Raw genomic sequence first — 27,621 nt, 5'->3', positions numbered from 1 at the left:
ATTACAATTGTCTGATTGGCATTAGATTTCATCTAGGAGTGGAATTTCAGTGAAGGAGCACATTCTAAACAATCCAGATATGCACAATGAATGTTGTTAATACTCTCCTGTTTTTTAAAAACTCAGCAGTTCATTTTATGCACAATTGTGTTTACATTAAAAAACATATTGTACTGCATGTTTAGAAAATTTTAGTTGAGTTGTTTTCCTGTGTAATATAAGAATTTAGCTTTGTCATTTGTAGTGAATTTATTGGGAATTGCATTGCCAAACCCTCGGAGATTTTTTAAGTTAAAAATTTTTTGTTTTGTTTTTTACCATACTACATAAATTATACATATATTACTTGGTCCTGTAGTACTGCTAAAACTAAGATAAATAGCTAAATTTCCCATTTTTATAACCCCAGATTTTTTTTTAAACATAATTTCTTGCTCAGTTTTTCTGTGCATTTTGCACTGGGACTGTGACTCACCAGGGGAGAGAGCAGGCTGTGTAGCAGAGCAAGATGTCAAGCAGCTAGACTATTTATGCCAAACTTTCTTTCTTTCTCCTTTTAGTCTGGACAATGCAGTCTTGCTTATTGCTAAATATTTCATCATAGTGAAAAGGCAAAAAAAAATAGCAGCAGGCACAGTACTGACCTAGGTTTTATGACTTTGACTGTATTAGCTAAATTTCAAGTAAGTCATCTAAAAATTCCAGTAGCTCATAAAATACTGGAAATTATGATCTTTACTACAGTTCAGCCAACTGAAGTGCACCGGCACTAAAATAACATTATTCTCAAATTTAATACCATCCATAAGATGTTATTACAGTAAGGAGCACATTTAGAAGCAAGGAGCACAGAGCACTTTACAAACATTAATGAATTAAATGTCACAACACCCTGGTAAGGAGGGGAAATGTCATTATCTTCATTTTGTATATTAGCAAACCTGATTACAGGAGCCTGCACAGGAAGCCTGTGGCAGAACTCTGAATATAACCCACATCACCTGACTTCCAGTACTCTGTCCTCACCACAAGATCCTCCCCCTCTTTCCATTAATAAAATTAAGCAAGAGAAGAAAACATATTAAAGTGCAGATTAGACTAGCAAATGCTATTATTTAATATTATGCTGCACAAGGCTAGAAAGGAAATGCAAACCCAGATCCTGTTTTCTACTATATTCACCATATGAGTGCAGTAGAAAATGAAGCTACAAAATTGTTGTTGACAATCTGAGTTTCTCATACGTCTTACCCTTTCTAGTTTCAGTCTTGGTTTAAAGCAGAAGGAGCCTCACCTGGATTAAACTGCAGCTTTCTCAGTGCTTGGATACCTCAGCTTGTGTTAAGGCTGCACACGTTAGCAGCAGTAGCAGATGTTTATTGTGAAGAAACTGCCTTTTCTGCTGTTGTCATAAAGCTGCGCTGGGGAAGTTTAGGTTACATGTCAGGAAGAAATTCTTCACTGAAAGAGCGATTGGGCACTAGAATCACCTGCCCAGGGAGGTGGTGGAGTCACCTTCCCTGAAGGTCCCTAAAGTGCCATGGTTTAGTTGTTGAGGTGTTCTTAGGTGAGAGGTTGGACTTGATCTCAAAGGTCTTTTCCAATCTAGTTTGTTCTATGATTTTGTGATTCTATTTATTGCTGTTGCTTTTAAACTTTGTCAGCTAGTAAGCACTTAAAGCACAGATAAATATGAAACCCTTCATATAAATTGGAGCTAATGAAAGAGGCACCCTGGTTAGTCAGAGGACAGAAATCTTTGAAAAACAGCATGTATTCAAAAGGAGTTAGAGTAATAGGATAGTGTAAGAACTATGTGTTAAAGCTGTTACAAATGGAGAGGAGAGTTTACAGCCTACAGCACAGCTGATTCACGTCTTTGCTGAAAGCCATTTAAGGTTGCTGTGATGGGGTTTAGAGATTGTGGAGAGCACCTGTGCCAGGGAGTGAGTGAGGCTGAGACAGCATTTCTATTAGCCACAGGCTCTGTCTGGAAGCCAATGCTAACTGACCACACCTAAATCCGGGACCCACTGCTAGGAGTTAGCCGGGTGAAATTCTGTCCCTCCGAATCACCTATTTCTAATTTTTCTGGAGAATAACTTCAGAGGCCACATACTAATAGGAGCCTAAACTACCATCTTTGGTAACTCTTAGTCTTGCAACATTATTTTCCAAACAGGAAATCTAGAAAGTGGAATCAATCATCAGACTAAAACCCAGCCTTCACCTCAGGGTGTGTCCTGCAATGTCAGACAGATTTAACACAACAAGCCTTGAGAAAGGCACTGGGCACACAGTTTGGATAAAATCTCCTGGTCAGCCCTACTTAGCATGCTGCAGTTTGCCTTGCAGCATGGACTCAGAGCACGTAGACAAAATTCTTTCCAGGTGAAAATAAAGTAGAAGGTGAGCTCCAGAATCACAGGAAATGTGCTGACCATTAATGGATGCTCAATCCAGTGCATCAGACTGGAGATGCTCCAAATAAGTAATCCCTCCTGAGAGACTCACAGGTTCTCAGGTGCTTACATTACACAGTTTGATAATACAGGCACAGCCCACGTGAGCCATGCTCTCTGCTTAGCAAAGCACCCAATTCCAGTAAGAAACATGAAACTCCAGGAGCCTGGAAGCATTCTGAGGTGGGAGAACACCTACCTGTTTGCACCATGGTGGCTGGGAGCCCAGGCTCAGACAGTCTCAGCCTTCTGCAGCTGGGACTGGCCCCAAGGCCTCCCTTGAGGAAGAGCTCTCTAGGGAGCTTTTACAGCTCTCCATCATGTTTCCTGGTTAGTACATTTCCTCTTGGGAAGTTTGTGAGTTAATCTGGGGGACAACACCTGTGTGCTAGCACAAAAGCGTCAGGAAGCCATGTTGCATCAGACAGATAGTTTATGTGGCTTTTTAGTGAGTCTGGCTGGAATTCACCTATCCAACTGCCTCTCTGCTTTTAATCATGCTCCTCTCCATATTTCCTCTTTGGAACTTGACTGCATTGCTCTCAACCAAAATGGGATTTACTCTGACTTACGCCATTAAGTATATCTGAATTGAAACAGTTCCAAAAAGAGATGCCAAATAGGCCATGTGGCTTCCTTTAACAGCTACTGCTCACCTAACACAGTTTCTATTTCATTTTCACTCTCAAGAGCATCTTACTGAACAGAGTTTCCCAGAAAGGAGCTGCACAGGAGCCAGGATCTCCAGAGGCCAGAGCAGCATTCACTTCCTTGCTGAGACAAAACACAGGCTTCCATTTAGCATATAAATACAAGTGGGGAGTATATATATGCTACTAATATATACTTATATATTCCTATGTACATATTCCTATAAGCCTGGTCTCCAACTGAAGGTGGGGAGCCTTCTTCAACTCTCATTGAAGCAAATATTTGTGTGTACTTAGAGGATTCAAGGCACAAGCATGAACTGAGTACATGACTGCCCTGAAATAGTTCAGCTAATGAGGAAGGCTATTTTTCATCAAAATATTTTAGTCTTGTTTTTATATTCTGACCACTTCATTATGCAACTTATCACTCCTGCTCTGTTGCAGAGTTGAGTTTCTACAGAAGAATCTTCTAGATTGGCATTTGCTCAGTCCATAAGATTAAAATTTAAACAATTTTTCTATATCTACCTTTTGTGGCCCTACATTCCAGTGCACATTAATTACAATACCGCAGGGTAACATATATCCCCTATTCTAAACATGCATTAGAATTCTCATTACATGATGTTATTATATGAAAGGAAACATAGCTATTGATCCTTTGCTCCTTAAATAAGTGTTTAACATTTAACACAAAACCACTACTTAGAAATTTTAAACAAAGATAAATTCAAAGTCCTACATTTTTGTGAAAGGAATACTTTTTTTTTTTGTATAGGATGAAATTACAGAAAGTTTTTTTCCAAGGTAAAAAATCAAATATCAGCACCTTCTATCAGCTGCCTTGTTTGCCATCAGCAATGAATTTCCTAGACTACAGAATCTTGTATAATTACCTCTTAGTGAACTTAAGTTTGTCAAAGCTAGATAAGAGGGTATTAGAATTTGTTTATAATTGGTATTTTGATCTCTCAGCTTTTAAAATATTACATAATGCTACAAATACCATAAGCCTTAGCAATGTTTGCACTTTGAAAACCAGCTGTTATGTCAGAGATGTACTACATTTTTGCTGCCAGAGACCCAAGTGTCTCTAGCAGCAAAAATATAGTACAACCAATAAATAATACATGTCACTCAATCTAATGTTATCTAGTTGCATATATTTTGATGGCATTACATTTTGCTAATGATTCTGGTGAAGACATACAAACTTTTTTTTCAAACTGTATGAAATCAGCATTGCAAACAGAAGACAAAGTGGTTAAGGAGTTGTTCTTGCATACTGTTATTTTTATAATCTTATTATCAGAATCAGTTTTTTTTATAGACAGTCCTTCTGTTTTAGAAGTAATTCTTTAATTCAGCTGAATATTAAGCAGTGTGAAAAAATTGAAAGGAAGGTTAGCTAATTGTTCTTTTAGCCCAAAATATTTATGGCAGCAAAAAATTCTGAATAATCATGGGAATCTTTTGTTTTCCATGCAAACTTAGGTTTCCCAGTATATGACATTTCAAACTTTTAGGTGACTCAGATGTTATGTTACATGAAAGCTATGAAGAAAATTATCTTCGTTTCTGCAATGTCAGCCCCAGCACATAACTCAACACTCATTGTTTAACCAAGAGGTTTCAGTAAGTTGAACTCAATTCCCCAAAACCTTTTTCTGTGGATACCCTTCTCCCCAGAAAGTTTGCATCTATAGGACTGAAGCATAGGCACCTCTGCCTGAGACTTACAGAATACTTGCATCTTTCTAACATTCAACTGTAAGTGCAAAACTTGAATTAATGTTTTACAGACACAAATTTACAAGGTGTTTTTTCAAAAGTTTCACCAAATAAAAGAAAGGTTATAAAAGTAGTAACTTTTTAAAGCTGTCATAAACAGTTGGAGAACGGAATAAAAGACAATAAATGTAGTTTGTGCTATGCAGTGAGTTTATATCTTTGCGATCTCAACAGTTCAATAAACCATTCTGCCTGAAAGTAAATTCTAGGGAGCTCTCCAACCACAGTTCAGTTTTAAGGCAAATGTGGCTCAGTTCCTCTTACCCATTCATCACAGGTTTCTTTACTATTAAAAGCATTCAGCTTTTTTTTTTCAACAGCAAACAGCTTAGGTTTTAATTACTCCTAACCACGTACCTCTAACCATGAGGGCACAGCAGAGATCCAGCCCCGCCTGTTTCTGCACCCAAAGGTAAAAGAACAGGAACAGGCAACCTTATACTCCAAAGACAGAACAGAAAACCTCCTTTCTCAGAGTCTGCAATGCCCACTCTTGCACACTCTCTCAATGCTACAATTCCCTGAGAGTTGGTGCAGAGACTAAACATATTTTAGGAGTTTAGAAAGATTTAAAGCTTTTCAGTTGGGGTAGGAAGCAAATTATCATAGCTCAAGAACAAATGAGTAAGGTGGGAGGGAAGCAGTGCTTGAATAGGTTCTTTTTCTCTTCAAAGCTGCTAGGTGAGATTTTGTTCCTTTGCCCTCCCTTTTCTTTCTAGCCCTGATACAACAGACAATGTTTCACTCTTGAAAGTTTGTGTCTGAATATAACATTTTCTTTTCTTTCCTGAATTTGTAAAAATTAGTAAGAAAATAAAAACAGTCTTCATCGAAGAAACTGACTCAAATCAGTTGCCCTTCTATAATTCAGGAAAGAAAAGCATTTAGCATTTCAGGATGGAGTGTGCAATATTAATCATAACAAAATATGAGAAAATGCAGACTTTTGCATTCTCTCTAGGTGATTTCAAACTTTTGTCTCCTATTGCATATGCAAAAGCAATCATAAAATTTAAAAGCATCAGTTTATATAACACAGCATACTAGTCTGTCCCTCAATATTTTCACTATTTTTTCCCACAAAGCAATTTGAACCTGATATTTATATGTTTTTAAAGCTTTATATACACAAATCATCAAAAGTCTTATTAAATTTACAATCATGTCTCCAAGTAGCAATGTCTCTTTCTGTCAGTAGAAAATGGTTTCAAAATGGCAATAATTTTAAGGCTTATGTCTATACTATTTAATTAACTAAATGTAAGGGCTTGGGGGTTTTTGCACCCTTTATTTATGAGATAGCAAATCGGGAAAAAAATTGAAATCCATCTGAACCCAAGAGGATATTGGTTGTTTCCCAGAAGAACATCAGGAAAACGGATATAGTGACTTTTTATTGCTCTAAGTTTGATTAAATCATAACATACAGACATCCTCCCACCTCACCAAAACATTTCATTAATAATAAAATAAGAGCTGTGACTGGTAAGCTTGACTGGTAAGCTGCATTTTTTATCTCACCTTTGAAAGTTTAAGTACTGTCTGATTTAGCAAAATATAGCAAATATTAAACATTAAATTGGATGAGGACTGGTCTTGCCTGAAAGAGTTTTCCTGTAACCTGAGTTCTTGCATAGCTAATACTATAAAATTTAGAAGATCTAACATGTTTTTGTTGCTTTTATCATTACTGTCCCTGTTGAAAGAATGCTTAGGAACCCTGTCTGAATTAAGATCCTTTGTAATACACAGCAAAATACATCTCTGTGTGGAAAGTTTCCAGTATTATAAAACATCTTATTATGAAATACAATAGGTAAATTCTTAAGCAGACTTGCTTTGTAAATGAAGGGGGTGGAGATGAAAGCAAGTTCTAAAACACACTCCCTTAGGAAGACAGCACCAATTTACCACACCTCAAACTGAAAAGATTATTTACTACTTTTGTACGTAGCTAATCCTATTTGGAAATATTAATGTTAGGTAGGGGAACTGCACAAGACTACTGTACACCATGAAGAACATAAGGTTTTCATAGGCACAGATCCCTACCTGCACAGAAGGGCAAATGCAGCCACTATTTTTCTAGGATTTCATGATTGAAGTGAGCAGTTTATGATTAAATACAGATTTTTTTTTTTTTTTTTTTGCACCTGGTGACTGTATTCCTTATAACACACTGAGTTCCTGTACTCATGCACAGCATCATCAGCTGTGCAGCCATTGAGAGCACACTCTGCCTGCAGGGGCAGCTGTGGAGCCCACTGCAGGTGTGTGTCTCACCACAGCTGGAGCTGGGGATGTAGAGTCCAGCACGGCACAGCTCATTGCCCACATTGCTAAAAAGCTTGGCTGCCTCTTTAATGTGACAGCCAGAGGGTCTGCCTATGAATGTACATCACTTCTAGGACTGTGTGATAACAAGGGGGCTTTTTAATATAAGCATTCTTTAAGATGTCTAAAACTTTACTGGCCATGTAGAAAAATAGATACCCTAAAATTGTGGTTTCAGATCTTGCAGAAATCCTATTTACACTGAAAAATGCTATTACAAGCATTTGGAAAAATCCTGGAGATAGTAAGATGGAGGCAAAATGATCTGTAGTCTCTCTGATGAGTGGGATACAGAAAGTCCTGTAGGCTTCCAGACAGTAAAAGGACCTTACACTCATTGAAGGCCAGTTGTTTTCCTTTCCTAACATTAGCCTTGTTGTCCAAGACAAAGAGAATGATCTAATGGGCTATGAAGCAAGTTTTTTTGGCAGAGGTTTAGACAGCTATTCCACACCCAAGCATGTTCTTCAGGGCAATAATCTAATGACTTTATGAACAAAAAAAAAGTCAGTGCTGAAAGTACTCCAGTAATTTTAAGCAGATCCGGCTATAGACAACTGCTAAGAGGAAAACCTGGTAACATAAGATAGACAAGATAAGATAAGGAGGGCCGGCTATATCCTCCGTAACTTAAACTCCCATTTAATCCATGTGCTTCAATCAATGAGATTTCTAGGCACAGCTGATGGCTGAACTTGGCCTAAAATCTTAGAATATTTAATTACAACTCAATGATCTAGTTGGTCTTCAGTCAAGCAAAGACTTACAAGGTATTAAATTGCTGTTTGTGTAATTACATGATTAGGTGATAGTTTCCAGTTGCGCCAACCTAGCTACAGTAGGTATTAAGCAACTTTTTTCTCTCCTTCTTAAAAGGTCAGCAAATGGAGAAAGTATTACAGTGACACAGCTCAGACCTGCAGGCTCAGCTCCCAGTTTTCCCATCCCTGGATGGGCACACACTGACTGTGCCTGCAGTAGCATTTAGTCATTGTACATTAGCAGGTCCACGAGTGCAGCTGTGTTCCAGCTGGCTCACGTGTCTTCTCTGTAGAAGAGAGACTGGTTAGCATAGAAATGGAACATCTGTAGTTATGTATTTCCCCAAGACCTGCAGAGCAGCAGCTACAATGCAAGAGTCATACAGCTGTTCTGTATGACTTTCCTCAGTTCTGGTAATAAAGGTAGGGAGGCCACAGCCTCCCTCCATTATTTCCTTCCCTTCTCTTGTGAATTTTTAGTTGATATACAAATGTAGTTGATACACAGATGTTGCTATCCCCTATCCTTTTCTCTATCTCCTCTACTGTTGCTCTGTTTTTCCATCATCTTACAGAAAGAAGTAATGTTTTCAAAAGAATGGCCTTTGAATCTGAAAAACTTTGCCTGTGCCATTTCAGAACACAAGTGCACACTATACTTGTAGATTGAGCTGGTTGCCTGAATTCAACCTGCACCCCAGTAGGTGCAGGGGCTCAGAGCAGCCTACTGAACTTGCTCCTCATCTGAGCCATATCTTTCCCAAAAATTTTGCTTGGTGCAGTTGCAGGAATACTCCCTTGGAGAAATCTGGAAAGTGATGACTAGAGTATCTTAAATTCCACCTCCTCTAGATTCTTATGAATTCCAGCATACCCATTCTTCATTCTTTCCATATTAATCATATGAACACATTATGAATTGTTTCATATGAAGTTTAAAAAAAGATGTCATTTCAGCCTGGGAACACCACCAATGTGTTTTATTTTGGTTTGCTATATATGCATTTGTGCTTACTACATGCACTGCTAGGTGAGAGCACGGCTAATGCAAGCATGGGTCATCTGTTGCACAGCAGCTGACTGGAGCTTGCATTGTGTCCTGGAGCTTTTAATTATACAGTCCAATAAACTGTAGCTATCTAACACCACCCTACCCTTACATAACCAGAGCTGCAACACTCTGGCACCAGTCAGTGTTTTGTTTGCTTACATGATTATGACCCCAAGGCAAGAACTGCACCTGGGCATATGACACAGTCTTGGGGCACTTAGAAACACCGTCTGCATTAAAAAACTGGTTAAGAGTGTAATTTTATTGAGAGCTTTTCTGGCACATTTTGGTATTAGTTAAAACCCTTGGGGAAATAATGGAAACAAGAGTATGATTTTCCTGTTTAAAATGCATCTATTCTAGCAGGACTTGCTTGTTAAACCTATATCACCAAATCATTTTGGTACAGTCTGTTTCTAAGGCAAGAGAGATTTTCCCATTACTTTGCAGTTTCTGAATTCAACTGCCTTGCAATTGAAAATAAGCAATTAAGGTTGCTCAACATGTATCTAGTCACAGCCCAGAAATTGTATGATTCACATCACTTACAGCTGCAGAGAAACAAAAGCTTTCAGACTTTAATAATAGAAATTATTTGAGAGCTTCCACAGAGTATTAACTCCTTGTTCAGCAGAGCACATAGGCATATATTTAAAAAGCAGATTTTCAAAGACACAGAAATGGATCACCTAGTCTATCTCAAATGAAAAAGTTTTTGTCTCTTTGAATATCTTTCCTGTCATCTTTAATAGGCTCTAAACATATGCTTGAAGGTAAGCAGAGGCTTTAGAACTGAACAAACAGCATCTTAAGCAAATATTTAAACCTGTTATTGAACTTTATTCTGAGGAGAACCAACAAAAATCCAAAACTAGTTTAAATCCATTTAGAATTCTTCAATGTGAATTATTTAGATATCTCCACTTCAGTTAATCATTCAAGCTGCAGAGACAGTGAAATATTTTGCTAGAGCAATATATGATATAAAGTCAGCATAACAATAACACACAATGTAAATACCAGAAAGTTGTTGCAATCCATAGTTTCAGCACTAAACATTGAAAGCTTTTTGAACTATCTTTCATAATTTTTACAGTAAATTTTTCATCACTTATCACATCAGTCTGGAATTAAGAACTTACCTCACAGAATTAATTTCACTTTCAGATGCAGAGTTTTGTTGTAGAGGCAGTGCAGTCTTGCTCGGCTCCAAGTTCTGATCAGTATTCCCTCATTGTGCCTGAGAACAGTTTTCTGTGTGGAGAGAGGTCCTCATTAGCAGACATTCTTCCTCGTGACAGAGACAAGGAAAATAAAAAGCAAAGGAGCAAAGGTACATTGCAGAAAAGGCAGCAATGGCACACATGGCAAATTCTAGCACTGTTTAAGTACTGACCAGCATTTGCAGCTACATCAGGACAGCAGAAGTCACAATCAATGACATCTGACAGACATACCTGTGATTTTACACTTGTCTTTCCAAATGCAGGCTCTTGGCTGTGGCTGTGTGGGGCAGGCCGTGCTCAGCCGCGGAGCACATGGAGGGCCCATGACAGTGTCGGTGGGCTTTGCCATGGCAGTCACCATAGCAGTGTACGTGTCTGGGGGCGTTTCTGGTAAGTGACTTTTTTCTTATATAGCATTTATTGCTACAGTGTTAAGACTCCCTTGTTAAAGGGCTTCCCCTTCATGGCATAACCAATCATGAATTAGCAACAGTAAGCACCATTACAGCAGAGTCCACACCGGAGTTTTCTGAGTAAATCTTGTGTGTTCTAATTTCCTTCTATTCTTCGTGTTTGACAAAATGTTCCACCAAATTCTGATCTCAACTACAGTGTGAAAACCTTGACAGACATCTGGGTTTTATGGGAAGTGTTGCATGCAAACCAGAAATCTGTTTGGTGTTGCTTTGAAAATTCTGTCAGCAGAGACAATCCTGGGCAGGACAGGCACTGTGTTTAAAGAAATAACCACAAAGAGCAATCCAGCAGTCACCAGATAAAATGGTGGCCAGCTACACAGAAAGCAGAATGACCCACTAATGGGTATAATAAACAGGATTCACCTTGCAGAGTGCAATTTATTTCTTCATGTCCTATGACAGGCAATAGCAAGTCTGCTCCTGTCCAATTATTCACAGAAGCAGCAGATCATAGAAAGCAGAAACAGCATAAAGATTCGGTACCAGAGATACCTTCAATGACACACTGCCCCTGTACTGTCCTTCCCCCCTTATTTCTGCTGTAACACTTGCTCAACATGTATTGGTCAGGAATCTCTCTTTAGTTGATTCCTGATTTAGTTGATATTTAGCTGGGGCTAAGTTAGCTGGGCTAACTAACCAGTGTCCACAAATGCCATATTGGATGCCGCCTTGTCTCCTAGTTCCACCATTCAATTTGGCCAGACTAATATCAGAAACGTTAGCATAACTGCTTTTAACAATTAAAGTCTTCCTTTAAAACAGAAAATGATGGGTCGTAATGACAATGCTGTCCATGAAAATACACAATACTTTCTGTTGTATGCAGAGTTTATATTGGCCTTTAAAGCACATGGTGCCCTTGTACTCCCGGTCTCATAGAAGCATTTCTTACCCTTCATAAGAGGTAAAGTTGGTCTGGACAAATTTCTTTAGGTATAATTAGGGCATTAGAAATAGTTGCTGTAACAGAAATTACTGTGGCCATTTCTCTTCTCTTTACAAATTCTTTTACAGAGGCACCATGCAGAAGGTTTCCATTAGAAAGTCTCACATTAGAAAGTGCTCCAGGTTCTACAAAAACAGGCAGTCTTGTCACTGTCATTGACACAAACCAGAACTGCTCCTTAATATCACACAAAATTAATTCAGCAGCACATTCCTATTATCTGAACAACTTTCAACTACAGCTCTTGGTTTACATGGAGGCAGCTAAACTCTTCTAATGCACTATCATGAAAACAAACCTGTAAAAACCTGTCCTACATTTGCACCTTTAAGGGATATTCATCTTCATCATTATGTAGAAAATTAGAGTTCAATCCCAGCAGGGCAGAGCAGTTGCAGATGTTGCAGTATTGTGCTTCCTGTGTTTTTCCCATGACAAAGGATTCTGCATGCAGTGCATTTTCTCTGTGAAAAAATAGGAACAGATATTTCAACAGGCTGTTATTATCCAGGACATGATTATTAGTGGACACTTCAGAATACAAGTTCCTATGTAGAATTTTTTAGCAATTCCTATGGTCTTGGGTCAAAGTTTCATGTTTAAGTACTGCAAAAATATTTTTCATCAGTTCTTTATGTAATCCTAAATTAATGCTAAAAATATATATAGTCTGCATGCTTGGTGAATTTGAGCTTTTTTATTTAGGAAAATTCCCCTTTTTAATTTTCCTCCATCCACTTTTCCTCAATATCTAGATAATTTCTCACTATTTTATCCAACTTAGCATTTCAAAGCCATGACTGTGATCACTGCAACTACAAAAGAAGGAGGAATACACTGTCCAAAGTGAACTTTTTTTTTTAACCAGTGGCACAAGAACCAAGAATCTTGTAACTCCCCAATGTTAGCACAAGATCCTTCAAATAGACTTTTCCTTTCCATATTTAATGTTAATCAGCCCTCTGTAATATTATTATGACTTGTCCTGGCCATCATAGTCACCCTGTATTTTATACAAGTGGGGAATAAAATCAGGTGTTGAAAGAAAAGAAAATTATTAATTCCAGACAGAGTAAGGAACAAAAGACAAGACAACAATTAATCAAAATTCACATGAAGGGCTGTTAAATTAGGTGCCATCTATCTATTTGCTCTGTGCCGAAGAACTGGAAACACTGTGAGGAATTCAACTTTTAATTCAAGACTGGTAGTACTAGGTCAGCATTTGGAAATACTACAAAGAAGGTTTTATCCAGCTTGTTATCTGTGTTTGTCAGTTCATTATGTATCAAAGGTGCCTGGATTTCATAAGATAATGACTCACTGACCTGAAGTGCAAACAAACACAGAAATTGTACATAGAGGCCCTTTCTCCATCACTAACCTTTGACAGATAAGGGACATACTCTTTCAGTTATTTTACCAAAGACAAAGGCCATTTTTTCCTGATATTCATACAGACTGAAATGAGACCTTATCTGGAAAATAGGCAAAGGATCCTATGTCCTTGCAAAACTTGAGGGTTTTATTATTCAGTATTTATTACAAAGAATTACTTGTTCATTTATTTGGCAATTTGTATTTCTTAAGTAGCAACCATGTATCTGTAAAAAATTAAATTTTCCAAGAGCATACAGTACCTTTTTTGTTGACAAAAGACGTTGAGGAAAGAGACCATATGACATAATAAATGTATTTTAGAAATTAAAATTGTCATGAAGAATTCCAGTGTTACTGAAATCTTTTTCATGCATGAGTTCAGATGTAGCTACTCCTGAATAAAAAAAGGAAGGAAGTCCTACAGGAAACTGAACTTTGTTTCAGCACAGATACTTTATCCGTTTCCTTATTATGGACTTTCCAGAAAGCACAAGAACCAGATAAAAACATGGTGAAGGACTATGCACTGCTGCCCCAAGATCCCGTGTAGGCACAGTTCACCAAAAGCCAACATGAAACTGGAGAGCCCAAATGTTATTTGATTTTGTCTCCATGAAAATGAGCTCCTGAGTAACCCCAGGCTGAAGACAGGGACACAAACATTACTTAAATCCAGGGGACTCCAGAACTGTCTTAAGATATATGCTCAAACCAGTAACAGTCCTTAATCCTAGTAAGTGTTTGGGAGACTAAAGGAATGTTCTTCTACCCCAGTTCTCTTCTAAAAATAAAAAGCCAAAGGCCTTGAGGAGAGGGAATATGTGCAGAATAAGGGACGCTCCCATCACAACCAATGGGGCAGGTTACTATTTTTCTAGAAAAGTTGTCTATCAGTTGCATACTGCAGGACAGCAGTCTGATACAAAGAGCACAGTCCACAAGCATCAAGAGTAAAGATGTATCTTAGTGGCTTTTGTCCTCCCTCCTCTGATTTCATCCAACTTGTTTCAGTCTAATTGCAGTCAGCATTTAACTGCAAAATAGCATGTAGAAAACCATGTACTGTTCTGGTGTTCAGAAATGCCCACATTTTTACAAATCCTTCACTTATTCTCATGTATCTGAGTCATCCACATGACTCAATTTTTGATTTATTTTTCAGGTGGTCACATAAACCCAGCTGTTTCATTAGCCATGTGCGTGACTGGAAGATTAAAATGGACCAAATTACCAATTTACATATTAGCACAATTCCTGGGAGCATTCATTGGAGCAGCGGCTGTCTTTGGGATTTATTACAGTGAGTACACCTTAGACATGTTCACAGGACAAACTAGAGGTCAGGCAGTCTCTAAGGCCCCAGTTTTTCAATGAATGTCAGGCAAGCAGAGGACTCTTGTTCACACAGGGCTAATGGTAGGAATGAAGCTAAAGCAACAAAAGAAGAAAGGAAGTAGCATAAAGAGTTTGACGGGAAAAACAATGGCTTGAACATTCCAGGTGCCCTACAAATTTACTGAAACACTTAATACTCCAGGAAATGTTCTGATATTTAAAAAAATTATTCATGGGAAATCAGATACTCTGAGATCATGTATTTCTCAGTAAGGATTTTAAATTACTTAATAGCCAGGATATAGGGCTATCCATCTTACAGGCAAATTAGAAACATTAAAGACCTGCTACAAGTGCCTGTAGGCAAGAATCACCAACATCGTTCATTGAGGGTACAGGATATGAGATCAAGTCCCTCCTGACCAAAAATCAGACCACCCTTGAGAGGTGACTCTCCAAGGCAATGAATTCCAGGTACAGTGATAAACAGGTCACATATTTGACAGGGGAAAAAGAAAAAAATTCCCCCATCCTTGAGGCATAGGGTTTTATCACAGGGTGCCAGAAAGGAAAAAAACAGTAACTGACTGACTGAATCCACTCAGTTGGATCACCTGCTTCAACCTCCTACCCCAAAACTCTGCTTCCAGTGGCCCAGCCCATCTCCTCCAACATCTCTCTTCTTTGGGCATTATGTCTGCAGACTGTGCTGGGTCTAGGTGCAGCAGAGGAAGAACAAAAATGGAAATGCCCCTTGTATATCAGCTCAGTGCTCAGTACCCACAGTAATCCCAAAGACAAAAATCTTTAGGAACCATGAGAACTGTTTTGGGAAGAATTTACTTTTTTTAAAGTTAGTGATAGAATTTGGATACTGGAATTCTGGAACAGGATTTCCATCTGAATTTAAGTCCTCCTCCAGCCTGACAGAATTAGGGCTGTGGCCAGGATGCAGCAGTATGTCAACATATACATAGGTTTGACAGGGGAGCCACTGTATTCTGCCACAAGGGCAGCAGTAGGGCAGGAACCCAAAGTAGGAAGCTTAGGTCTAAGTCAGGGACATCTTCCTTGTATTCAGGAGTGCAGGACTTTCTCATATCCCTATCGCTTGCTGCTCAAGTCCTGTTCTTGCTCTTATTAAATTTCCAAACACCTTCTGTAGCTTTTACTTCCTGCAACTTGTAGGACTTTTCAGTGGACCTGAAAGAATATGTGAAAGTAGTCACCGGTAGAAAAAGATACACAGGAGATCATCCCTTTTCCCCCCCTGTAAGAGTTAAATGCCACAGAATTATCTGACACTTCAAATGAGAGCCTGATCTAAGTAAACTCTCTGCACTCATGTTGTGACTTTAAGCAAAGCTAGAAAAAACAGAAACAAGGAGAAACATATTTGTCTGCTGGGTTCAGGAGGAGCTTATCACCCTCATCATGACTTCTACGGGAGATGGGGAGCTATTTCTTTATTCACAAGTATCATCTCATCACCAGATCCACTAATAAAATAATAGATTAGAGTTTGTTACTCACATCTGTCCATGAAGATTTGAGTAAACCATTTAATATCTTCCCATTTCTAAAACTGCACAATTGTCAAACGGAATGGCAGTAATTCCTCGTGGCTGGGAATCCACAACTGAGAATGAGGATGTTGTGCATTTCTTGGGTCATCATGACAAATGCAGCACCTCTTGCAGAATAACACATTTGTATTCAGAATCAGAAAATGCTTCTTGGCACTGAGTTTGGAGCTATGAGCAGGGGAAAACCAGGGAAAGCTGTGGTACATAAAATGAGTACTTCAAGGCACAGGAGGAAAAAGGAGACAGGAGGGTCTGAGGAATACACCACCTCAAATCCAATAGTAGTGCTCCTAGGAACAAAACATCAAAGAATCACCAAATGGTTTGGAGTGGAAGGGACTTTAGAGATCAGTTTCAGTTGAGACAGTGAAGTGCACAGACCTATCACATATATGCTAGTCCTAGAAAACCTAGAAAAGTTCATAGAGAAGTGCAAGCAGTTGCTGGCTTTTTTCTACAGATGCCTTTATGGAGTATAGTGATGGAAAACTTGAAGTCACAGGACCAAATGCAACAGCACAAATCTTCGCAACATATCCAGCTCCTTATCTGTCCCTTGTAAATGGATTTGCAGATCAGGTAAGTGCACTTGCTATCTTAATTCCATAAATTAAACATAAAAAAAGATGTAAAGCCAAGCAGTAAAAAAACACATAGATCTAAAAAGTGTGCCAAATCTCACCATTCCAGCCAGATGTCCAATACAATGAGAATGCAGTGTTGTTTGCAGGGGGTTATATTTTAGGAATATTTTATAAGCAAAATAATTTCTAGTTGCTCTTTCTCATACATCATGTTAATTGTTGCACTCAAAATGTCTTTAAAGTAATATACGTAAGAGGTTTTGCTCAGCATAAATCAATATTTCTCCATAAATCTCAGCAGTCATGTCCACTTACATCAAAATCCAGCCCATTTTGTAAACCTATTATTCCTTAAATAATGCTTAAATAGTTTAACATACCCTGACCAATTGAGCTTTCTGCTTCCACAAGCCTCCTCTCTTAACCTTATTTTTGCATATAGATTTGTAGTATTTATTTTTCAAATGACAGAATCTGAAAAATCCTCAACTTCATTTCTAAGCTTTGTTCTTTAATTCCACTTATGCAAAAAATGAAGTTTCATATATTTTATATACTTCTAATCAACTTACCCATCTTCTTCAGGAATACATGAAATAAATACTGCATGAGTAAGGTATGGAAAAAAAAAAGGGATGGCACAAATACAAAAATTCATTATGTAAAAGATTGTGCAATCTGGCTTCAAAAAAATCTAAACGTTATTTTGAAGTTCTGTAACACAGTTCTGATCTTTGGATCAGTCAACAGAATTTTCCCTAAGATATTTTTTACCCATGCATGTTTCAAAACAATCTTAAAAGCAGACGAAAAACAAATAATTTTTAAACCCCTCAAACTTAAGCTTCTTCAAATCAGTATCGAAATTGAACATTTTGACATCATTGAAGCTTTTGTCTGTTTTCCCATCAAGTTAATTATTAGCAAAATCAACATTGACAAAGCATTTGATTTAAGCAGAGCTGTACTTGGATTGAAGTAATTCCAAGAAAATTTCCTTCATCACCTCAATTAGCATATGCAGTACAAAGTTCATGGTACAGTTATACATGCAACCCTAATTTGGATACTTTCTAATTTTAGCTGTTCAGTTTTGACTTGAAAGATTTCACTTTTTCTTCTGATATTTTACAATACCTGGATAAAGAGATGCATATCTAGCCTAAATTGTCAGCATAAACTACAATCACATAAAACACTTCTATATCAATGGAACCGATTGCAACGCTATAGTGGCAGAACTGCTAAAAATTAAGTGAATAAAAGTGTAAAATTGACAGGAAAAAAATGTGAAAAAGCATTAGACCTCACACAGGAGATGCCTTTTAAATCCTCTGATTGTTGCATTTTTTTTTAATTTCCTTCAAAATTTAAGTTTTGATATCTGTGTCTTTCAGCACAGATATCAAAACTTCTCATTACTGTGAAGTAGAAAGGCACCGAGTTCCAAATTTTGCTATTCCATATAGTGGGATAAAAATAAATACCAGCTCTAAGCCTCTCCAATCCACAAAGCTGCCATAGCTCCTCTTTTCATTATTGGAAAGAATCTACACTTATTTATTCAATATTCTTTTCTTTGCCTTGGCCAGGTGATGTCAACAGCTGTTCTTCTTCTGGCTATATTTGCTATTTTTGACACCAAAAATAACAGCGTACCCAAGGGCCTGGAGCCAATTGCAGTAGGACTTCTTATAATTGTTCTTACTTGCTCTTTGGGAATGAACAGTGGCTGTGCTATGAACCCAGCCAGGGATCTTGGCCCAAGGCTCTTCACGGCTGTTGCAGGATGGGGGATGGAAGTATTCACGTAAGTATGCCTGGAGATGAAGTCAAATGCTCCTGGCTAAAATTGTTTCTAGGAAAGTAAGATCCTGATTCAACATGGTACCAAGTCATACTTTATATACATACAGGTAATTCTTTGCATACCAGAAGCAGCTATTCATGCACTTTAAGCCAGATATCCTCTAGGAACTGGGCTTTAAAAAGGATTTCCTGCTCCTAGGGCAAATCAAACATGCATAATCTCTAATATCAATCATTGTTTCAAGAAGACCTTTCCCAAAATATTAGAGCTTCTTAGAGGTCACTGAAAATATGAGTGCTTTCTTCTTGTATCCAGCAGCTTTCAGGAAAAAAAAAATCGGGAGAGAATTAGGTAGAAATATTTATTGGGTACTGTAAAAAACAGAGACATATCAGATTGATTTAGCCTATGATTACTTCTGAGTTACTGCAGAAATATACAGCAATCTAAAAGCCCGACTTCCTGGCTGGGAGTGAAGGAGTGAATGGGAAAGCTCCCTTCATTTTCCCACATTTCAGAGCCCTCTCAAATCCCCGTGTGAGCACGCACACGCTCTTGGCTGGACCTATGCACAGCTAATTAGTTGCACATCAAATCCACATCTTACATGTATCCAGGGTAAGAGGCACTCTGGGGTATCTAAGCAAGAGTAATCTGTCACCAGGAAGCAGATATTTTAGTATTGCTTGTTTTCCCAGTTATTTACAAGTAGGAATCCCCAGTAGTATTGTAGGCCACTGGAGAGCTCTGGTTAGTAGAGATTTTATTTTAGCAAGAAATAAAAGAAGCACAAATAATCTCTATTTATTCAGTATGATTTCTATTTACACAAATCATGTACCTTGTTTGAGGAAAGCAGTAGCAAAGCTTTTCGCATACAAAAAGAGCCAGGCATGGCATAGCTGAAACAGGCACACAGCCACAGCACAGGCCAGAGCCAAGGCTGGATGTAGCCCAGCTGTGGTCAGCTGCTGGTGGGACATCAGCTCATTGGTCTGACTACATCCAAACTTTTCCTCCCCTGTAGCTCTTACCACTGCACTCTTTTAAAAAGCAAGGACACACAGAGCGACATCCTATGCTCAGGATTCTCCTCTCTCATACCTGTGTAATCACAACTAGTTTTGGCTGTGGTATTAGCCATGGTGTCAGTCTATAATCTGTAATGTATTATGAAGTTGGCTATTACATTCCTGAAAGTTTGGAAGCCTGATTGTACGGTGATCTAGTCACAGAATACCTGTGAACTCCCCTTCTCCCTAAAAGTATGGTCATGCTCATTTACATGAAAAAAACTACAAGAAAACTCTACATCTATACCAATATGGACTCTTTCCTAGTGTAGTTAAGGTTTTGTATAAGAGAGAGAATGCAGTCCCACTCTATAGACCTTGTTAAGAAATTTTAAAGTGTGAACATAAAAAATAACATACAAGATCTCTGATCCTTGCCCGAACTAAAAATAATATAACGGATGAGAAAAATTGAGGAAGAAGCCTTCCTCCCTACCTTCATTTAAAAGGCTACAGCTATAACCAAGTCCAAGGGAATGATACAACAGGAATATGTTCTTACTTATTTACTGCACAGATCCAGGTGAGACTTAGGAGGAACCTGAAACTTGTTAGGTAGCTGGAAGAGCCATGGGAAAAAGCTGAATGATTGTTGTCAGGATCCTATATTGCCTGATACTCTGCTGTATCTGAGCAACTTAAAGTGGTGCATTAACAGTTGAAAATAAACCTTGGATATCTTCTTTTAAATGGAATTCACAACCTTGAGACAGGTGCTTAAGCTCTCTAGTAAAGGTATGTCCAGGAACTGGGACCTGAGCATGAAACCTCCAAAGGGACACAAGGGGAGTGCTGTACAAACCGAGCAGTAGGACCTACGCAGGAGACACTGAACGTTCTTTGGGGGAGGAAGCTTAGCTCCCAAGCCAACTGAGTCTGCGTTCAAGCATCGCCTACAGAACAGCCAGGACCACCAGGAAAGCCTCACTTTGGAATAGATCAGATACAGATTAGCAAGACTTTCTACACTGTTCACAAGCAAATACTCTAAACATCGAGAGAATTACCTCACAGCAAAGAAATCCCCTCTACCCTTCTTTGTGCTTGAAGGTATAATAAACGTTGGTTTTATCCTATTTTCAAGGCAGGGATCTAGACTGGAGGAGAGCCCTTCTTGCTGGACATTGGAATGGTCCAGATGATAGGACTGCATTTGAGCATTGAGGGTTTTCTAAATGTTGCTGTTACTACATTTTGCACAACACCTGAAGAAGCATTTTCTGGAAAACCAAGCCCGAAGACACAAGCTATAGTGTGGTTTCCCTAGCCCATGCAAATGGTTTGTTTTGGTTAAAAGCTCCCATCAGAAAACCAGGAGTCTTTCTTAGGCACATGCTTAATATTTTGATAAGCTTAAGAAAAGTTTGGGAAGCAAAGTATCGTCTGTAGTGAGAAAACAGCCAGAGCATTGAGTCCAAATACCAGACTGGATTCTGACAAGCAGAACCGAGCAATAGGAGGGACAGAGGCAGGGCTCTCCAGAGCAGTGTTCGGTGCCAGCAGCTGAAGGCAGCCCGGCACACCCAGCGCGGTTCGGCGCGGTAACGCTGACACCTCGTGGCCGCCGGCACCGAGGACAGGGCGGCAGCGCAGAACAGAACTGCACTGCCGGACAGGTCCGGAGGCCAATCTCCTGTCTGCACAGGCATTTGGATGGCAAAGCGGCCTCAGAAGCTTTTATAGCATTCTTCCCGGGGTGCAGCCCGGATTACCTCGGTATCTACCTTTCCCACAGCAGCTGGCTAGTGAAAGGTGTATCTGCAAGTTTAACCGGGCCCAAGCTCCCAGTCCCTGTAGCTCAGGCACTCTAATGTCCCAGGAATTCCCGCGGGCAGGCTCAGTGCTGCGGGCCAGGCGGCACAGGCAGCACCGGCCCAGCCCCGAGCAGCCGCGGTGGCAGAGGCGGGGCCGGGCGCTCTCCTCAGGCGGCAGCAAACAGCGCTCGGGGCACAGCCGGGGCCGGAGGGCACCGAGGGGCCTTTGGCCATCTGTGCTTGTCACAGAGTTCCCGCTCCTGTGCCAGTGATAGAGCACCGAGTGTCACAGAAACTCGGCCGGGTGCTGACTGACCTCATTGCAGTTTTGGCAGCAGCCTCTCCAAAGGCTTTGCACCCAGCATCTCAGCACAGGGCATCCAACGCACAGCTGACTGCAGCTGCTGCAAATACACGCCACCATTTGCAGAAGCTGACAAGGCACAGGCCAGTTATGGAACGAGCTGAGAGAAACCTGCCAAGAAACACCTCCATTACATACCCAGGTATAAACACATCATGCAGAAGAATACATGCAAGTACTTGATACAGCTTTTGTTCTGCTGATTAATTCAATAAAACCGAAGTCCATGCTTGTTCCAGAAATTCAACTGCTCAACGACCATCCATGATTCCAAAACAAACAGGTTTATAAACTCAGTAAAACTACATCAAAAGTTACTTTATATCCTCAGGGCAAAATAGAAATAATTCCAAAGGTAAAACATACACATGCAAGGCATTTCAGAACAAGCAGTAATAGTATAATCAACAGGGCACCAATATTTTCCCAGTTCTATTCTTGCATTGTGACAAACACAAGTTAAGCTCTGCATAAAGCTATACAACTGAGTGCTGAATAATTATCCTGACAGTTTAAAAGTTCCCCTGCAGCTTCCTGTAAAGTTCGTCTTACAGATTAATTTGTCCATTTGTATTTCTAGGAGAAAAAAATCTTCTCCATTTTCAACATGCATGAAATTGAGGTAGCTGGATTTTCACTGGAGACTCACACATTCAATTAATACAGCATGTTATCAAATAAAAACACCTTAATGCGTCAGTACAGTTAAGAGACTCTGTGCTCTCACGTGGATACTCAGTTATTTACTGTCTGAATGTGGACCTCTAGGAAAAGGAGAGCAATTCTACCAGCCCAATATTCCTGCATACAAAGGTTGTTATTTATTGTTTTATACAGTTCAATGGTGGAAGTCTTACTTTAAATATGCCTGTAAATCTACATATTAAAATTAAATCCTAGTAATTGTGCAAATGTAAACATTTCAGTGGAATCAGCATGCTAGACTTTCTTAGTGAATACAAAAATTCTAAGATTAAGTTTTAGGTGTATAAAACTTCTAAGCATGTATTTGCCTCTTGCTGAAAGACACCACATTTTAAACATAGAGATAACATTCTACCTCATGAAATTTGAATCTTGACCATTCCAGTCAAGGATAATGAACTTTACAGTCACTGTGTTTTATTACATTGCTTAAGGTAAATATACTCAGAATTCAGTTTAATTTATTACATTTGCCAAGAGGAAGATGGTATATACTATTGGAGGTGTGAACTTGCAAGTTTCCATGCAGATGAAATAAGCCACTTTTGCAACATCCTGAAAATCTATTCACAAGCATCTGGGGACAGCACAAGTGAAGATTGCTGGGCAATAAATATGTGCCTGTTCATTTCACTGCAAGTCAGTGAAATGTGCTTTTCTCAAGGGAGAAATCATCCTCTGTCCCCAAACAGACATGCACTAAAAAGGCTTTATTTTCTAAAATGCAAGTACAGCACACAGAACAACATGTCTGGTGCTTGATATTTATCATTTCAATCAGAACCAGCCCGGGTAGGGCAGATGAGGGTGTCACCCAGTTACATAAACACAAGACAAAATAGAAAGGTCAACAGTATAGCAAGTGGCACACCACTGGATCTGTTCAGTGACTACTTCACAGGAAGGTGTTCACCAGAGTAACAAATAACACTAATTCTTGTTCTTTTTGTCTTACAGGGCTGGTAATAATTGGTGGTGGGTTCCTATAGTTGCACCTCTGCTGGGAGGTGTACTTGGAGCAATGACCTATGTAATTTTTATTGAAATTCATCACTCAGATCCTCAGTCAGGAGAAGACAAAGATGTGCATACTAAATATGAATTGACCAATATGGCATAAGAAGCAAAGAAATTTGTCTGTCCTTGTGTTGTGGAGTTTTTATGCAAATGGTTGTTTGGACCCCTGTATGAAACCCATATGTCTCTATTAGAAATTCACCTTTCAAAGCAGAAATTCTGTACAGAAGTTCAAAACTGAAGTCTTTCCATGAAACAATGGGCTGATCACATGCAAAATTGATATCTTGAGTATGGGAAGGCTAAATTGTCCTTTTCATATGTCTTTTAGGTCAAGTTATCCTAGATGCAACTGTAGTGAGATGAAGTACTGACCTGTTAATTCAACTCATATGATCTTAATGACACTAACTGAAAATAGTTGAGATATTGATCCAAAATTGCATGCACAGCTAGTTAACACGTTCAGTGCTGAATTAATATGCAAGAGCATCACTCACTTGTTAAGAATGGCTTGCCTAAACATTTAAAACAATAACCAAATTGGCTAAATGCCAATAGAAATGGTTTTAAATAACTTTACTAAAGTTTATGGAGCCACTATTGATCAGCAAGAAATCAACTCCTCAGCCATTATGTTCGGTAATTCACAATATGATCACAAAAGTAAAAACTGCTTGTTGTAAGATCAGCACCAAAGAGACAAAGGGTAACTTCTGCACAGGGTCTTCATAGCATTAATGCTTAGTTATTTTTAGATTATTTACTTGACCTTTATGCTGCCAAATATTAAAAGCCTTATGTAGAATACTAATCTGAATCTCTTCCGCTGTGCTTTATGAATACAATTCATTCCTGTGGAGATGGCCCAGCAAGAGACTGATGCTGTGCAGAGGTCAGCACAAAGCCTGTGTCTGTATAAGCTTTAAAGAGTTCTGGTGCTGCTGATTTATATTGGTGGGTTTCATCTGCATTGTGGGAGCAATTTTTAATGTGGTAGCAGTAATTAAAATTAGAAACAGGTCTCAGAGCTAGTCCCAGATCTGAATTCCCCAAGGAAGGTCAGATCCACATCAGAGTTCTGGGTGAGTTACCTCTCACTAAAGAAAAATGGTTGGACCTATACTCCTAAATATCCAGCCTTGAAAATGAAATTATTTCTGCTTAATCATTGTGAATTGAATGTATTCAGTTAAAGCAAAATTTATTTCTATTATGTATACATCTATCCATGGTTGGTGGTGGTGATCATGAATAAACAGACATCCAATTCAGCAATGCTCCTGAGCTACTTTCATGGCTAAACTTCAGAGCATCATTCAATTCACTCATTTCAGGGTGCTCTTCCCTTTGGATTCCTAGAACTCTGTTCTCTCAAATTCCACACTGCATTCCTGATTTCACTCCTGAAGTGAGGAGTCCTCTGTGCTGTCACTAATAGCCTGTGCACTTCCGTGCAGTATCTGCAGAAGATGTTTACAAAATACCGTGGTCAGAACCTGCCTCAGCATTTGGGGAAATCAGGCCTTTGTCACTGCTTGTTTTGATCACACTCCCTGGGATGCCATGCCGAATTCACAGCAGCAAAGGGAAAGAAATAGCAGGTCAAGCAAAGCTCTGCTTGCTGCAGCTCCAAGTCAGATATTGCAGCATACTTGGGGGAGTATAATTCCAATTTTAATTATGTTTTTAAGAAAACTTACATAACCCTAATGAACTCAGGCTGCCCAGAGACATATCAGCCCTTTGCAAAATGCTCATTTAATTCAGTGGCTCTCTGCTGTGGGCTAAATTCTGCTATACCCATGCACATTTTATTGCATCCCTGTATCACTGGCTAGAGTCTCAGGAACAAGAAGGGAGAGCACATAGAAACAGCTCTCAGTCTGAGCAGAGAAAAATCAAAAGTAAAATGTGAAAAATTGTCCTAATTTTAAACCTTTTGTTGGCAGCAGAGACAAGCTAGATCCTCTGTCCTGTCTATTGATGAACTGCACCACATAAAGCAAGATGGGGTGCCAATGCAGTTGCAGACTATCCTTTGTTTTACCCCACCATTGCAGTGAGTGCTGTCTCTCACCCCTTGGCCATCCCTGGGCATGAGCACTCCCAGGTGGCTGCCAACCTTCTATGTCTGCAGAAGGATTACAGAGGTAGAACCAGCCTGAGGGCCGCCCTCAGCTCTGAAAAGCACTTGCTCTTCCACTGACAGCAACATCTAATAAGAAATATCAGAAAACAACCAGCTAATTAACCAGAAGTAACCAATTTTATCCAGAATGGTAGGGGCAGGTTATCACTTGTCTTAGAATTTTGCATAGTCAGTAGGCTCCATATGCATCACTATATTGCTTCTTCAATCCACCATGGAAAACATGGGAAAAAGGAGAATACAGGTCAGGAATGAGAAAAGGGCAGTTTATTTATACAGCCTACTCAGGAACTAGCCCACACTTGCTGTATGCCTGTGCATTGGCCAAGGTACATAAAGTTGTTCATTTTCTCAAAATCCTTTTGATCACAACATGTTCTGTCTATAAAACATAAAAGCTTGTTTTTCCTATTCATGCCATTCCTATGCACAGAATTTCTGTATGAGTGGCATTTACTTGCCTGAAGTTGTTAACATGCAAATCTTAAGCAGTGACACACTAGTGTGATAGCATAACAATGTCTTAAATATGCTCTCAAATTGCTGTCAATTCTGTGTTTGCTTAAATAATTAAAATTTTAATTAATCATTCAAAATTAATATTTTGAAAATTCTTTGGGAACACATGGTATTAATATCACAATTAATCCTGGATTCACAAAAGCCAGAACTTCATTCAGTAACAAGATGTTATAGACCTGTCTCTGATGACAATTTAAATTTCAAGGAATCTATTCGTGCTTTCAGGACAAACCTCAGCTGATTATTTACTACAAAACCATGACCAGTATCTCCATAATGTAATGGGAACAATAACAATCACCTCATTCCATAAACTTACACAGACATTAGCTGTTTTATAAGAAACAAAACAGTATTTTGACTTTGTATGAACTATGCAATTTCCTAATATAAACTGATATTCAGTGGTCACACTTTTACATTAAACTAGTAATAATAACAGTTGGCAACAAATTTTCTAGCTGAAAGATGTTTTGATTAATGAGTTAATAGTAATCAGTCTGGATTTTAATGTTGAAAGAAATTAATTTCAGGTTATTATTCAACTTTCATTTTGGGTTTGTTCTTTTTGGGAGCAATGTGTTTGTTCTTTAGAGCTAAACTTAGTATCGAGTTAAAAGTTGGCTACTGCATGTTTTATTGAAGTCAGTGAAATTATTCACAATGGGTGGCAATACAGGCAAGGATAAGCGATCAGAGAACTGAGCTCAGAGTATGGCAGATGTTTTACTTTCTTGGAGTTTTGTCTGTGGATCTGGATGTTCAAATATTGTGGTTCAAAATAAATACAGTCAATTCCTAATAAATGCATTCCAGCGCTATTTTTATATATATATATAAAAGAAATCTCCCTCTGGCACCTAAAGACTGAAGAAATAAACAGCTGCCTGTTATGTCCTACAATGTTTTACAGCCTTGTGCTGGAAGAACAGAAGGACTAACAGGCTGGATTCCCAGAGCACAGCCCCTGTGGCTCAGCAGCAGTGCCAGAGCAGAGCAGTGGCAGTGCCACCCACACCACCAGGGCCTCCTGGCCAGGCCCTGCTCCCCTTCAGCCTGCCCAGGGACACTTTCTGCCACGGCTTTCCCACTGCTCTAACAACAGCCAGAGCCCAGGTGGGGTATTTTGCTGAAGTCCCTCTCCAGAGCTTGCTCTTAAGCATACATGTATCACATCAGATTTGACCTGCAGGGCTCACAAAATGCCCCTGGCTAATTTATCCATCTTCTCCTCTACAGATTTGTAACAGAGGCATGCTTTTCTTGTTTCATTTAAAAAGCATAGGAAACCTGTGCTGTGGGAGGAAGGGAAAGGATAGGGGTTTCAAATTTACTCTGAAAGCCACTAAAGAAAAATAAAAACAAACAAAAATCCCAAATAAACACACAAAACCCCAACAAAAGTATATGAGGTGGCAGCAGGCATTTTATCCTCTATCCATCCTGATGAGCCTTACCCTCCTATCATCAGCATTTGTGACTTTGTGTCCTCCTTCCCTTCTCCTGCCAACACTGTGTGCTGTGCTGTGTCTCCACACAGCACATACATCTCCAGAGATTTAAATACAGCCTGCTTTCCTCAGTTACTTATGAATCTTAGAAAGTTCTCATGAGAGCAAATTCAAGTTTCACC

The 27,621-nt window shown here is 39.1% G+C and overlaps 1 protein-coding gene across 3 annotated transcripts in view; it reads left to right on the top strand.

The window, feature by feature from the left end:
- The window catches only part of AQP9 (aquaporin 9), a 28,582-nt gene extending 1,788 nt beyond the window's left edge, over positions 1–26,794 (top strand). For all 3 annotated transcript variants that reach the window (XM_012578578.5, XM_002195402.7, XM_030281449.4), the window contains 5 exons: positions 10,542–10,668; positions 14,249–14,386; positions 16,468–16,586; positions 18,184–18,401; positions 23,255–26,794. In XM_012578578.5, coding sequence (XP_012434032.1) covers positions 10,542–10,668; positions 14,249–14,386; positions 16,468–16,586; positions 18,184–18,401; positions 23,255–23,417 — 765 coding nt within the window. In that variant the 3' untranslated portion in view covers positions 23,418–26,794. The remainder of the gene's footprint in view (positions 1–10,541; positions 10,669–14,248; positions 14,387–16,467; positions 16,587–18,183; positions 18,402–23,254) is intronic.
- Positions 26,795–27,621: the final 827 nt, after the last annotated feature.

Source organism: Taeniopygia guttata, chromosome 10 (genome assembly GCF_048771995.1).
Source record: "Taeniopygia guttata chromosome 10, bTaeGut7.mat, whole genome shotgun sequence".
Classification (NCBI taxonomy): domain Eukaryota; kingdom Metazoa; phylum Chordata; class Aves; order Passeriformes; family Estrildidae; genus Taeniopygia; species Taeniopygia guttata.
Note: the sequence above shows the minus strand (reverse complement) of the source record. Positions and strands in the feature narration are given on the sequence as shown.